The 13,531-nt window shown below is 42.6% G+C and overlaps 1 protein-coding gene across 1 annotated transcript in view; it reads right to left on the reverse strand.

The window, feature by feature from the left end:
• Window positions 1–13,531, reverse strand: part of LOC124795848 (probable 3',5'-cyclic phosphodiesterase pde-5) — a 762,693-nt gene that overhangs the window by 203,200 nt on the left and 545,962 nt on the right. Inside the window, exon 6 of the mRNA XM_047259933.1 lies at window positions 2,855–2,993. Within this exon, the coding sequence (XP_047115889.1) occupies window positions 2,855–2,993 (139 nt within the window). The remainder of the gene's footprint in view (window positions 1–2,854; window positions 2,994–13,531) is intronic.

Here is a 13,531-nt window from a genome sequence, read left to right on the forward strand (position 1 = left end):
AAAATACGCAGTTGTCTCATAACAGTAATTCGTATTCACTGTCAGTGTTTTATGTAGTTCGTCTTATTGGTTAGTTTGAAAAGAGTAAAACAAGGGTGGACCAAAAGTTTAGTAATTTGTTGACCTAATGGATAAATAACATACAAGAAAAGAGAGGAGTAATAAAAAAAGAAACGTAAATAATTTTCACATTATTGCGAGGAGGTTATGAATTACAGCTTTCATCTTCTCTTACAAAATTTTGAAATATCACGGCAGTTGTATGTCACTTGTTTATCCAGACACTAAAAGACACTAACAACAAACTGTCCTCAGATATTAAGAATGATGTTAATTACAGGCTATACGTCCAAACCTGATAATTTCTCACTATTATCCATTTCCTGGATCCAAATTATAAAATGTAGGAAAGGCAGTTCTGTTTAGCTCTGACACAATACTGCCTGACATTTAAATCTGTTACTTTGTCTCATTTTATGGAATTAGTAAAAACGGCTTCATTTGGATGCATTATTTGTTATTAATATCATGAAAAATGATGGTGTTTCTGTAGAAGAGTAACATACACGAATGGCGGGAAATCAGAATTGAAAGAAAATTGATCAGAAGATAGATTGACAATGAGAAAATAGTTTTATTTAACATACAGATTTTATGACCATTCACCTTACTTATTAGACGTCATCCAAAGGCGAAAAACCATAATCGTATATAAAATAATAAGTGGCTGGACAGTGCTTTGAGTGCAATACAGTGGTTGTTGTAGTCATATGCTTTTATTTTTCAGATTATCTAGAGGGTTTTGGCACGGAATCTGCTTACCATAAAAACAAGGTTAAGGTAATGCTCAATAAATGTGTTTAAAATACAGTATTTTTCTAACAGGCTGTAAGGATATTTTTGTGAAGTTTGGTTGGGGTGAAAGTGGGGGTTGAATTACGCACACTCCATAGCATATGGGCCGCGTTTGTGAGTCAGCCATTTTCGAAATATTACCAGGGGGGTAACGCAGCAGTTATAGAATGTTCGGTCCAAGTTGGGAAAAACCTTACTGCTATTATACTGCATTGTCACTGTTTCAACACGGCGATGGACAGAGATCTTAAAAGGAGCTACGCTGGAGCACTCGGGTTGTGATGCATGCATTTGTTGATGTGAGGCAGATCTCACGTTGGATTTCGAAGTAAATGATAGTTGTGAACTCTCTGATGGGGGAAAGTTAATTCTGTTAAATAAAAATAATGAGTCAATTGTCTGAGTGAGACAGTGTAGGGTAAAACAAGAAAAAAGTTAAGAATAAAGTAAAAGAAATGAAGAAATTTTGCTTTCTTCAGATCGCCAGCTTTCCGTTACTTGGTGTCGCCCAGTTAAACGATACACTGCCGAGGACATCCTCTGTTGCCCTCGTATACAGTTGTGCCGGACAGTCGGATGTCTGCCCCCGTTCTCTGTCCTACAGGATGGCGCACGAAATGTGTTACCAATTGTTTCTTTCACAATTTACGACGCACATTAGATATCCCGCTGGACAGCAGCATCAGTAGAGCTTGGAAAAACAAATGAATTACGAAATGACGTGCAAGTCACGATACTGCCGCTAGGAGACTAGTAAGCAGCAATGGCTGACAATGGAAGACTGACGATACAGCAACGACCGGCAATTGTGTTACTTTTTCATGAAACGAAAAGCCTTGTTGTGACTCAGACGCGTTTTCGACAACAGTTTAACACACGATGGGTCCCTTGAAAGAAGACCATCCACAGGTTGTACGATAAATATGTACAGGAAGAAACAATATTGGAAGCGGAGCGACCTCGGCCTAAGCCTGTTTGTTCGCCGGAGAATACTGAAGCGGTACGAGTTGCTGTACAGAGAATTCCCGGGAAATCGTGTAGAAAGGCAGCAGTGCAACTGGGAATATCCAACGCATTCTTAAAAGTGACCTTCATATGTACCCATACAAGATTACCTGTGCACAGAAGCTCACTGAAGAACACAAGCAGCAGAGACTACTGTTTGCTCAGTGGGCGGAGGATAGGGAAGAAACTCTCTACAAAGTTTGGTTTTCAGACGAGGCGCATTTTCATTTAGACATTGCGGTTAACAAACGAAATGTACGCTTTTGGGCCACTGAAAACTCACAAGTGCTTCACGAACGACAACATTATGCTCCGAGGATTACAGCGTGGGCAGCAATTTCCAGTCAAGGGCTTATTGGACCCTTTTTCTTTGAAGAAACTGTGAACAGCGGGCGTTATTTGAGCATGCTTCGCAATAGCTTCATTCCACAGCTTCTTGCTACTGCCTTGCACTTCAACACGCAGTGGTTCATGCAAGATGGAGCAAGGCCACATACTGCAAACACTGTGTTGGAGTTTTTACACGAGCATTTCGACATGCGGATCATTTCACTCAGGTTTCCAGGTCTCTTCAATGACGGACAAAAGTGCCCCCCCCCCCCCCCCCCCCCCCACCCCATAGTCCAGACCTCAATCCGTGTGACTTTTTTCTTTGGGGGTACCTAAAGGAAAAAAATTTCCCGGAACGTCCACACGATTTAATGGAGTTCAGAAGACTTATTCTTCAAGCTTGCAGTGAAATTACGGAAGACATGTGCCGTAGGGTAATCATTAACTTCAGTGTTCGTTTGAAGGAAGTTAGGAAACGAAATGGTGAAAATATTGAGCATGTGCTGAGTTAGAACAAATCTTCACGGACGGCTCTTCATTGTAGTATATGTTGCTTTCAGATTGTATTGACAATAAAGTTTATGTTTAAAAACAAAATGGTAACACATTTGGTGCGCCACCCTGTAGTCGCGCGCACAGAGCTAGACGCGCCGTCGGCGCTCACCTTGAGGGGGAAGCCGTCGGGGAAGCGCGGGTCGTGCTCGCCGCGCGACAGCCGCAGCGGCTCCCTGGCCTTGGCCACGAACGTCGGCGCCGCGGGGCCCGCCGCCAGCCGCTGCACCTTGGGCTCGCCGCTCTCGCTCCTGCAACAGCACACGGCACGCCCTTCACCCACTCATTCGTTCAATCAACCAATCAGTCACTGATTTATTCAAGCATTCGAGTATGCATTCAGGCAGTGATCGTATCTGCTGTAAAGTATACCAACAGCAAAGTATAAATGTTGTTGTTGTTGAAAACGGAACCATTTCATTTAAAAAGAGTTACAATTATAGTGTTGATTATAAAATAGTAACAAATGTTCCGTAGTCAACTCGTAAAGTTCGTAAAAGTATATTACATTATGTGCCATAATATAAAGTAAAACAATTTGTGACACACAATGGCACATAATGTAATATACTTTTACGAATTTTACGAGTTGACTACGGAACGTTTGATACTATTTTATAATTAACACTATAATTGTAACTCTTTTTAAATGAAATGGTTCCGTTTTCTGTTATTTACTGTCACTTAAATTTATGTTAAACCAAGGTGACTATTAATTACGTATAATAAACTGTATTAGATGCCGTTGATCGCCGCTGGGGGTGTTGCCGTCTATTCACGTGATCTCAGCACGCTATTTAAGCCCATACGAAGTGTTAGTCTCGCATAGTTTCCTGCCGTTATGTAGACAGGAGTAACACCACCAGCAGTCGACCAATGGATAACATATTTTAAATTTACGTAATTTTAGCTGTTGTATAATTGAGTCTTTCTGACGGATATCTATAATTTCACAGTGTAAACGCCCAGAAGATGACCCTTATGTGGGGTTGAAACCGGTTGGCGGTATAATAATAATAAATACGATTAGGACTGATTTTGAATCATTGATTAATCATACTAATCGCTGCTTCATCTCCACAACCATGTTGTCCAAAAAGCCAAAGAAACTGGTATAGACATACATATTGAAAGAGGTATGCTGACGGGCAGAACACTACGCTGCGGTTGGCAACTCCTACATAAGACAAGTCTCTGGTGCAGTTGTTACATCGGTTACTGCTGCTACAATCGCAGGTTATCAAGATTTCAGTGAGTTTGAATGTGATGTTATAGTCGACGCACGAGCTATGGGATACACCATCTCCGAGGTAGAGATGAAGGGGGGATTTCCACGTACGATCATTTAACGACATTCGACTGTTGATGACTGGAAACATGTTGCCTGGTAGGACGAGTCTCGCTTCAAATTGTATCGAGCGGATGGACATGTATAGGTGTGAAGACAACCTCATGAATTCATAGACCCTGCATGTCAGCAGGGGACTGTTCAAGCCGGTGGAGGCTCTGTAATGATGTAGGGCATGTGCAGTTGGAGTGATATATGACCACTGATACGTCTCGATAATCTTGGAACTACTGACGGCCTTAGGAGAGCCAGTCCTGACAAAACTCTACCATCTGGTGAGCAAGATGTATGAAAAAGGTGAAATACCCTCAGACGTCAAGAAGAATATAATAATTCCAATCCCAAAGAAAGCAGGTGTTGACAGATGTGAAAATTACCGAACTGTCAGTTTAATAAGTCACAGCTGCAAAATACTAACATGAATTCTTTACAGACGAATGGAAAAACTAGTAGAAGCCAACCTCGGGGAAGATCAGTTTGGATTCCGTAGAAACACTGGAACACGTGAGGCAATACTGACCTTACGACTTATCTTAGAAGAAAGATTAAGGAAAGGCAAACCTACGTTTCTAGCATTTGTAGACTTAGAGAAAGCTTTTGACAATGTTGACTGGAATACTCTATTTCAAATTGTAAAGGTGGCAGGGGTAAAATACAGGGAGCGAAAGGCTATTTACAATTTGTACAGAAACCAGATGGCAGTTATAAGAGTCGAGGGACACGAAAGGGAAGCAGTGGTCGGGAAGGGAGTAAGACAAGGTTGTAGCCTCTCCCCGATGTTGTTCAATCTGTATATTGAGCAAGCAGTAAAGGAAACAAAAGAAAAATTAGGAGTAGGTATTAAAATTCATGGAGAAGAAATAAAAACTTTGAGGTTCGCCGATGACATTGTAATTCTGTCAGAGACAGCAAAGGACTTGGAAGAGCAGTTGAATGGAATGGACAGTGTCTTGAAAGGAGGATATAAGATGAACATCAACAAAAGCAAAACAAGGATAATGGAATGTAGTCTAATTACGTCGGGTGATGCTGAGGGAATTAGATTAGGAAATGAGGCACTTAAAGTAGTAAAGGAGTTTTGCTATTTGGGGAGCAAAATAACTGATGATGGTCGAAGTAGAGAGGATATAAAATGTAGGCTGGCAATGGCAAGGAAAGCGTTTCTGAAGAAGAGAAATTTGTTAACATCCAGTATTGATTTAAGTGTCAGGAAGTCATTTCTGAAAGTATTCGTATGGAGTGTATCCATGTATGGAAGTGAAACATGGACGATAAATAGTTTGGACAAGAAGAGAATAGAAGCTTTCGAAATGTGGTGGTACAGAAGATTGCTGAAGATTAGATGGGTAGATCACATAACTAATGAGGAAGTATTGAATAGGATTGGGGAGAAGAGAAGTTTGTGGCACAACTTGACCAGAAGAAGGGATCGGTTGGTAGGACATGTTCTGAGGCATCAAGGGATCACCAATTTAGTATTGGAGGGCAGCGTGGGGGGTAAAAATCGTAGAGGGAGACCAAGAGATGAATACACTAAGCAGATTCAGAAGGATGTAGGTTGCAGTAGGTACTGGGAGATGAAAAAGCTTGCACAGGATAGAGTAGGATGGAGAGTTGCATCAAACCAGTCTCAGGACTGAAGACCACAACAACACAACAACGTCTCGATACGACTCTGCCAAGTGATATGTACGTGAACATCTTGCCTGATCACCAGCATCCTTTCAAGTCCATTGTGTATTCCGACGGACTTGGGAAATTCCAGCAGGAGAATGCGACATCCCACCGTCCAGAATTGCAACAGAGTGGCCCCAGGAACACCCTTGTGAGTTAAAACACTTCCGCTGGCGACCAAACTCCCAGACATGAACATATCTGGGATGCGTCGCAACGTGCTGTTGAGGAGAGATCTCCACTCCCTCGTACTCTTACGGATTTATGGACATCCCTGCAGAATTCATGGTGTCAGTTTCCTCCAGCACTACTTCAGACATTAGACGAGTCCATGCCACGTCGTGTTGCTTCACTTCCGCGTGCTAGGGGGGCCCTTCACGGTATTAGGCAGGTATACCAGTTTCTTTGGCTCTTCAGTGTATATCATTGTATACAGAGTGTGTTAAACCATTTGGGTAAAACTGAAGGAGGTGATAGTGGATCCAGAGCCGATTATTTGAATCAGGGAATCGACGCTCAAAAGTTCATATTTGTTGTGTTATGGGCATGCTGCTTAAGCCACATAGCAACAACGTAGCTCATAGTAACTTCAATGTGAAGAGCGCATGGGAGCGGGGCATAATTTCTGTAGCACCCCCTTCATAGATCTCTGGCGTCTATTGTACTAGGAGACGGCAGCTTGGACTCCAGTAAACATGTTTTCATCCTTTACTACGGTGGTTAAATAGACCAGCGTCTTGATGTAACCACAGAGGAAAGAGTCCAGAGGTGTGTGATAAGCGGTTGCGCTGGCCATGGGATAGGACCTCCCCTTCCAATCCAGTGATGAGGTTACATGTTGTCTAGGAGCACGCGGATATTGATATCGAAGTGGCCTTGTGCATCGTCGTATTGAAACCACATACTTTCGCGGACAACAAAGGGTTCAGTCTCCAAGAACTATGGCAGCACGTCTCACAGGAACACCTAGTAACTTGGACCAGCCAAAATAAGGTCCTACTAGGTGATCTTTTACAATGCCTGCCCATACGTTGACAGAGAATCGTTGCTGGTGGCCATGGACGTGGGTGGCTTGGGGACTTTCCTCGCTCCTGCCATGGCTGTTGCGGCTTCATCACGGATGAATGAGGCCTCATCCGTGAACAATAGCAACTCTATGAAGTTCGGCGCTTCATCACTGCGGTGGATAACCCATTGACAAAAGTGAACGCGGCGCTGCAAATACGTTAGTCTCACTGCTTGCACGTAGTCTTTATTATAGGGGTGTAGTACCTGTAGAAACATGTTCCGGGAAAATCAGGAATACAGAAATACAAGTCGCTGAGGAATGAAATAAATAGGAAGTGCAGGGAACCTAAGACGAAATGGCTGCAGGAAAAATGTGAAGACATCGAAAAAGATATGATTGTCGGAAGGACAGACTCAGCATACAGGAAAGTCAAAACAACCTTTGGTGACATTAAAAGCAACGGTGGTAACAATAATAGTGCAACGGGAATTCCACTGTTAAATGCAGAGGAGAGAGCAGATAGGTGGAAAGAATACACTGAAAGCCTCTATGAGGGTGAAGATTTGTCTGATGTGATAGAAGAAGAAACAGGAGTCGATTTACAAGAGATAGGGGATCCAGTATTAGAATCGGAATTTGAAAGAGCTTTGGAGGACTTACGGTCAAATAAGGCAGAAGGGATAGATAACATTCCATCAGAATTTCTAAAATCATTGGGGGAAGTGGCAACAAAACGTTATTCACGTTGGTGTGTAGAATATATGAGTCTGGATACATACCATCTGACTTTCGGAAAAGCATCATCCACGCAATTCCGAAGACGGCAAGAGCTGACAAGTGCGAGAATTATCGCACAGTCAGGGTAACAAGTCATGCATCGAAGCTGCATACAAGAATAATAAACAGAAGAATGGAAAAGAAAATTGAGAAGGCGCTAGGTGACGATCAGTTTGGCTTTAGGAAAAGTAAAGGGACGAGAGAGGCAATTCTCACGTTACGGCTAATAATGGAAGCAAGGCTAAAGAAAAATCAAGACACTTTCATAGGATTTGTCGACCTGGAAAAAGCGTTCGACAATAAAAAATGGTGCAAGCTGTTCGAGATTCTGAAAAAAGCAGGGGTAAGCTATAGGGAGAGACGGGTCATATACAATATGTACAACAACCAAGACGGAATAATAAGAGTGGACGATCAAGAACGAAGTGCTCGTATTAAGAAGAGTGTAAGACAAGGCTGTAGCCTTTCGCCCCTACTCTTCAATCTGTACATCGAGGAAGCAATGATGGAAATAAAAGAAAGGTTCAGGAGTGGAATTAAAATACAAGGTGAAAGGATATCAATGATACGATTCGCTGATGACATTGCTATCCTGAGTGAAAGTGAAGAAGAATTAAATGATCTGCTGAACGGAATGAACAGTCTAATGAGTACACAGTATGGTTTGAGAGTAAATCGGAGAAAGACGAAGGTAATGAGAAATAGTAGAAATGGTAACAGTGAGAAACTTAACATCAGGATTGATGGTCACGAAGTCAATGAAGTTAAGGAATTCTGCTACCTAGGCAGTAAAATAACCAATGACGGACGGAGCAAGGAGGACATCAAAAGCAGACTCGCTATGGCAAAAAAGGCATTTCTGGCCAAGAGAAGTCTACTAATATCAAATACCGGCCTTAATTTGAGGAAGAAATTTCTGAGGTTGTACGTCTGGAGTACAGCATTGTATGGTAGTGAAACATGGACTGTGGGAAAACCGGAACAGAAGAGAATCGAAGCATTTGAGATGTGGTGCTATAGACGAATGTGAAAATTAGGTGGACTGATAAGGTAAGGAATGAGGAGGTTCTACGCAGAATTGGAGAAGAAAGGAATGTGTGGAAAACACTGATAAGGAGAAGGGACAGGATGATAGGACATCTGCTAAGACATGAGGGAATGACTTCCATGGTACTAGAGGGAGCTGTAGAGGGCAAAAACTGTAGAGGAAGACAGAGATTGGAATACGTCAGGCAAATAATTGAGGACGTAGGTTGCAAGTGCTACTCTGAGATGAAGAGGTTAGCACAGGAAAGGAATTCGTGGCGGGCCGCATCAAACCAGTCAGTAGACTGACGACCAAAAAAAAAAAAAGTACCTGTCCCACCAGTAGTCTCCACACTGTGTCTTCCGAAGTGTGCGTTTCACGGGCAAGTTGACGGGTGCTTAATGCTGGGTGGTCAGTAACGCGATCCAACACCGTCTCCTCAAAGTGTGGTGTTCAGATATGTCTTTGGCGGGAACCTTGGCCGGCTCTCTGTGGCGTGAACGACCGCGTCTCACGTAAGTTGCTATGCACGGAGATAAACTTTTTCCAATTAGGATGATGTCTGTTCTGTGTATATTTGTGCTGCTGTATGGCGGTAGATCCTGCCGCACCGTACACTAAAGGTTGTCTGCCATCTCCCGTGACGAGTAACGGTCCATTTTTGACTATGCACTGTACACAGTAACACACCTCACCATGCACACATCAAAGCTATCTGATGCACTGGACAACCGAAACCAATGATAGTCCCGTGTGTACGCGCTGGTGCGATCGTGAAAGGACACACGGGCTATGAGCTAACGTTGTGTACAGCATGTCCGTTTAGTTATCAGGTGTGTACGCTTTTTATCACCTGCTGCCTGTTCCAGTGTATGACAGACACTAGGGATCTTGTAGAGACTGCGTCGTTACAACATATGGATTGAGACTGGCAGTCATCGCTTTGAACAATTACTATGACCTACAATGTTGTTAGGCGGTGTATGCTGTTATGCCCATATACAGTAAATACGCATTTCCGACTAGATCAGTATAATCGGTTGTGGACCCACTATCAATTGTTTCAGTTTTTTCCAAAAGGCTTGAGATACCCTGTATAGCCCACATATTTAGAATCTACCACTGGTTCTACAGCCAGAAAGGAAGCGCTTACCGTGCCACGTACTGAACTGACGCTTTGCGCAGTCGGCATACGGGAGCGGTGAGCGCACATGGGCTGTGGTTTTTGTATGTGAGTGTGTGTGAGGGAAGCAGGTGGCACTCCTCGTTGCAGTAACAAGCGTTCACGCTGCAGATGTTGAGAGTGGCCAGAAGTTAGAAACTTCTTTGGTCGTACTGCAGTGACTAGGTGATTCATTACATTCGGCGCCGGAGCAAGACACTGTCGAGGCCGGTACCTACAGTGCCTGTTGTCTTAAGGAGCGTGAAGCACGTAGTATTCTCTGCGGCCACAAATTACAAGGTCATTAACTATGATTGTACTCTGCTCCCTTTAAGTAACAGCGGTGTCTCGAACCCTTTTCCGAATAACGAATGTTGACTGCAGTTATTTGATGTTCTATGTATCTGTACTAGTGGTAGTGAGGAATTTTTGCTTTCCCTGAATGACGTATCTTAAGGACAGGAGTGATTTGTGCATAGTATGTTCTTACTGAACGGTTATTACAACGTCCCCAATTTACCGATTCCATTTGGCCTTGCACACGCTGTGAACTACATGTGCAGTTGTGTGGCATCACTTGCGTGTGGCCGTGCTGGTTATTGCATGAACTGTTTTTTTTTTTTTTAATTTTAATGTCTTAAAGGAACTCCTCGATATAGATTTAAGAAAAGGGGTTTCTACTGTAGTTTGTAAGCTGTCATGTTAAGCGGGCTTCAGTTAATAATTTCTCTGTCGTTTAAATGTTAAACACGTCACATAAGCTGTGTAGGCTACAGGTCGCCTCTTCTGAGACTGAACAGAAATAAAAAATTCACATTACCACTGTATAGTATTAATACTTGGAGATTTTCAGACAGCAGTCTGAAAGTTAGGCTGCTTTACCTCTGTTAGAGATGAAGAAAGGAGAAATGATAATGAAGGTTCGACTAACGTCTTCGGCAGTACACCATATAAGGCACTGGGCACAATTTGTTCGTATTTATGTGGAGGCCACAGTGGAAATGTTGGAGCATGTCACGCAGTTTTGAAATTGTTGGAAGTCCTACAAGAATTTGAGCTTTTAAAGATTTTAAAAAATGTATACACCTATCGTTTTACAGAATTTTTGATTATTGTGTTACATGTCCAAATAATTACATTTTTACCAATATCATATTTAAAGTAGCTTGTATTTTGAGAACTGTTTCTTGATTGGCATTTGATGTTAACTGTACAGGCGTTGTTTAGCATTTTGCTTTCTCAAGGTAATAGACGAAGAATTTATTAATGAAGATTATCTTCTGGTTAATTTCATTTGTGTATCTGAAAATAAATGAATATTGAAAACTGCAACTAGTATGTAAATTAGTCCAGCCTAGTACTCCATTTCTCCCTTCTAAGTTTAGGTGTTTTGACTTGCGTTTTGTCGTCCACTCCAAGGGGAGACGCGATAGGTGTTAGGACAGGGACAGCTAGCTTGAGAAAAGCCACTGCTCCTTCTCCCATAGCTCTAAGCTGCTGTTTCTATCTAGTGCTTCAAAGCGTTGAAGTAGTTTATAGCGGGTGATTTATCTAAAGTATAGACCTCAAAAATTTCGACAACTGTTTAAGATATCATAATTCTGTTTTCATCCAAATGAATTGTGAAAAACTCCTCATTAAATGACGTATAGTCTAGTTTCATAGTTGTATTAAATGCAGATATATCGGTATCAACTTCGCTGTTTTAAGCAGAATTATACTTTTTGCTGCTAGTATCGCAGTGGTAAATTCGATTAATTATACGGCGTTTCACTCTCCAAAAAACGAATAATGTTTTCGAAGAAATTACAAAATAGAAGTTAGGAGTTACCTGGTTTGAGCTTGACTCCGATTGCTGTATTATGATGAAGTTCATGATTTCATACCAAAATAACAGAATACCTCGTACAATAAAGAGGAAACAGAACGTTGCACCGCCCCGGTAACGGTGTACAACGGGCACAGACGACATTCAGCGTTCACTCTGTTTGCTTCGTTCAGGTTTGTAGAGTGTTTGTTAGTTCGAAGAAATAGATGTCTTTCAATAACACCGATGAAGTTCTCTCTATTGGAACTGCGCTACCAGAAGCAGGAACTGAAACAATTCCATTTGAAAAAGCGATATAGAGATCAACATCTCTTTAAATAATGTTCCTACTAAATGACGCCTTACGTCATTTAATGAGACCTTTTCCGCAATTCCTTTCGCTGAAAACAGAATTACGATGCCTTAAATGGTTCAAGAAATATCTGAGGTGAACAGCCTAGTTGAAACATCCTGTATAGGGCGTATCATAATTATCTTGTAATTGCGAAAACTGACCTGCGTGAAAGTATGATAGCAGAAGAAAAAAGCCAGCAGTAAACATGGGTGCACAAGTGAGCCGTTTGCGAGATAATTCCGAGTGTGGTTATTAGCCAACATTACGTTATTATTGTATTTTGTCACTGTTGTTGTTCTTGTCGTAGTTTTCAGTCCAAAGACGTGTTTGATATAACTCTTCACGCTAGTAAAGCCTCATCCTCTCCGTATAACTACTGTAATTTACATCCACAAACCTGCTTATTGTATTCAGGTCTTTGTCTCCAAGTTAGACCAAATGTGTTTAAGCGGTCCAGTCATACTGATGTGACCTCCACCTAAGTTCGACGTCAACGTGCATTCACTACTCACAGACAGCGGGTGGCAGGACTAGCAGTGGAGAGTATATAAAGCATTTCGGGGAACGCAGTAAAAGGGAAGTTCTTATAGTAACGCGGAAACGGAGAGATTTATCTGAAGTCCAAGAGAGCATGATCCTTGTCTTACAGGCAAGGGTGGAAGCATTTCCGAAGCAGCTATGTCTGTAAACAGTTCGCGTGGTTAAAGTATACTACGCATGGCAAGATGGCGCTATCGACAAATGGCGCCGAGGTAACGTTGGTGCATCCCCGGGCCTTAGATGACAGTGGTGAAGAACGGCTGCGGAGACGTGTACGGCTGAATAAACGTGTAACTGTTGAGTAACAGGCCGTACAGATGAACCAAGGGGCTACCAAAACTGTCTTCTGAAAGACCGTTCACCAAACGTTGCTGCGTGTGGGCCTTCGCAACAGGCACCTGGTTCATGGACCTGTGCTGACTGATGTTTATCGGCAATGAAGGTTCGAATTTGCACGCCATATGGACGTCCATTGAATGGCGGCAGGTGGCCTTTTCAGATGAATCACTTTTTATGCTCCATCAGTAAGATGGCCATTGGCGTGTACAGTGTGCAACATCGGAAAGCGAACAGCCTGCAACAATCGTCGGAAGGATTATGGCCTGGGGAATGTTTTCGTGGCATTACCTGGATGATCTCGTGATTTGGCAGGCACGATAGATCAACACAAGTATGCATCTATTATTGGGGACCATGTCCACCCCTACAGGCAGTTCGTTTTTCCTCGGCACGATGGCATCTACCAGCAGGGCAATGTAATGTGTCATACAACTTGCTGTGTACGTGCGTGGCTCGAAAGGCACTAGGATGAGCTCAGTACCACTTGGCTCGGGTTGTATGCACCACGGATACTCAACAGAGAAACCTAGCGCAGGACAGGACCGCGTGTGTCGCCTTACTTCAGCAGTACGATGTGGCTCCAACAAGGAGCCATAGTTGAAAGCTAAACCCAATAAGATGAGGATTTAATTCAAAAAGTTACATTTCAACAGTGGTGGCTCGTAATAATCGCATATTCACCATTATCTCGCAAATGGCTCGTTTGCGAACACACGTTTAGTGGAACTATTTTGCTTGTATTTTCATACGC

The sequence above is a fragment of the Schistocerca piceifrons genome, chromosome 1, assembly GCF_021461385.2.
Source record: "Schistocerca piceifrons isolate TAMUIC-IGC-003096 chromosome 1, iqSchPice1.1, whole genome shotgun sequence".
Taxonomy (NCBI): Eukaryota; Metazoa; Arthropoda; class Insecta; order Orthoptera; family Acrididae; genus Schistocerca; species Schistocerca piceifrons.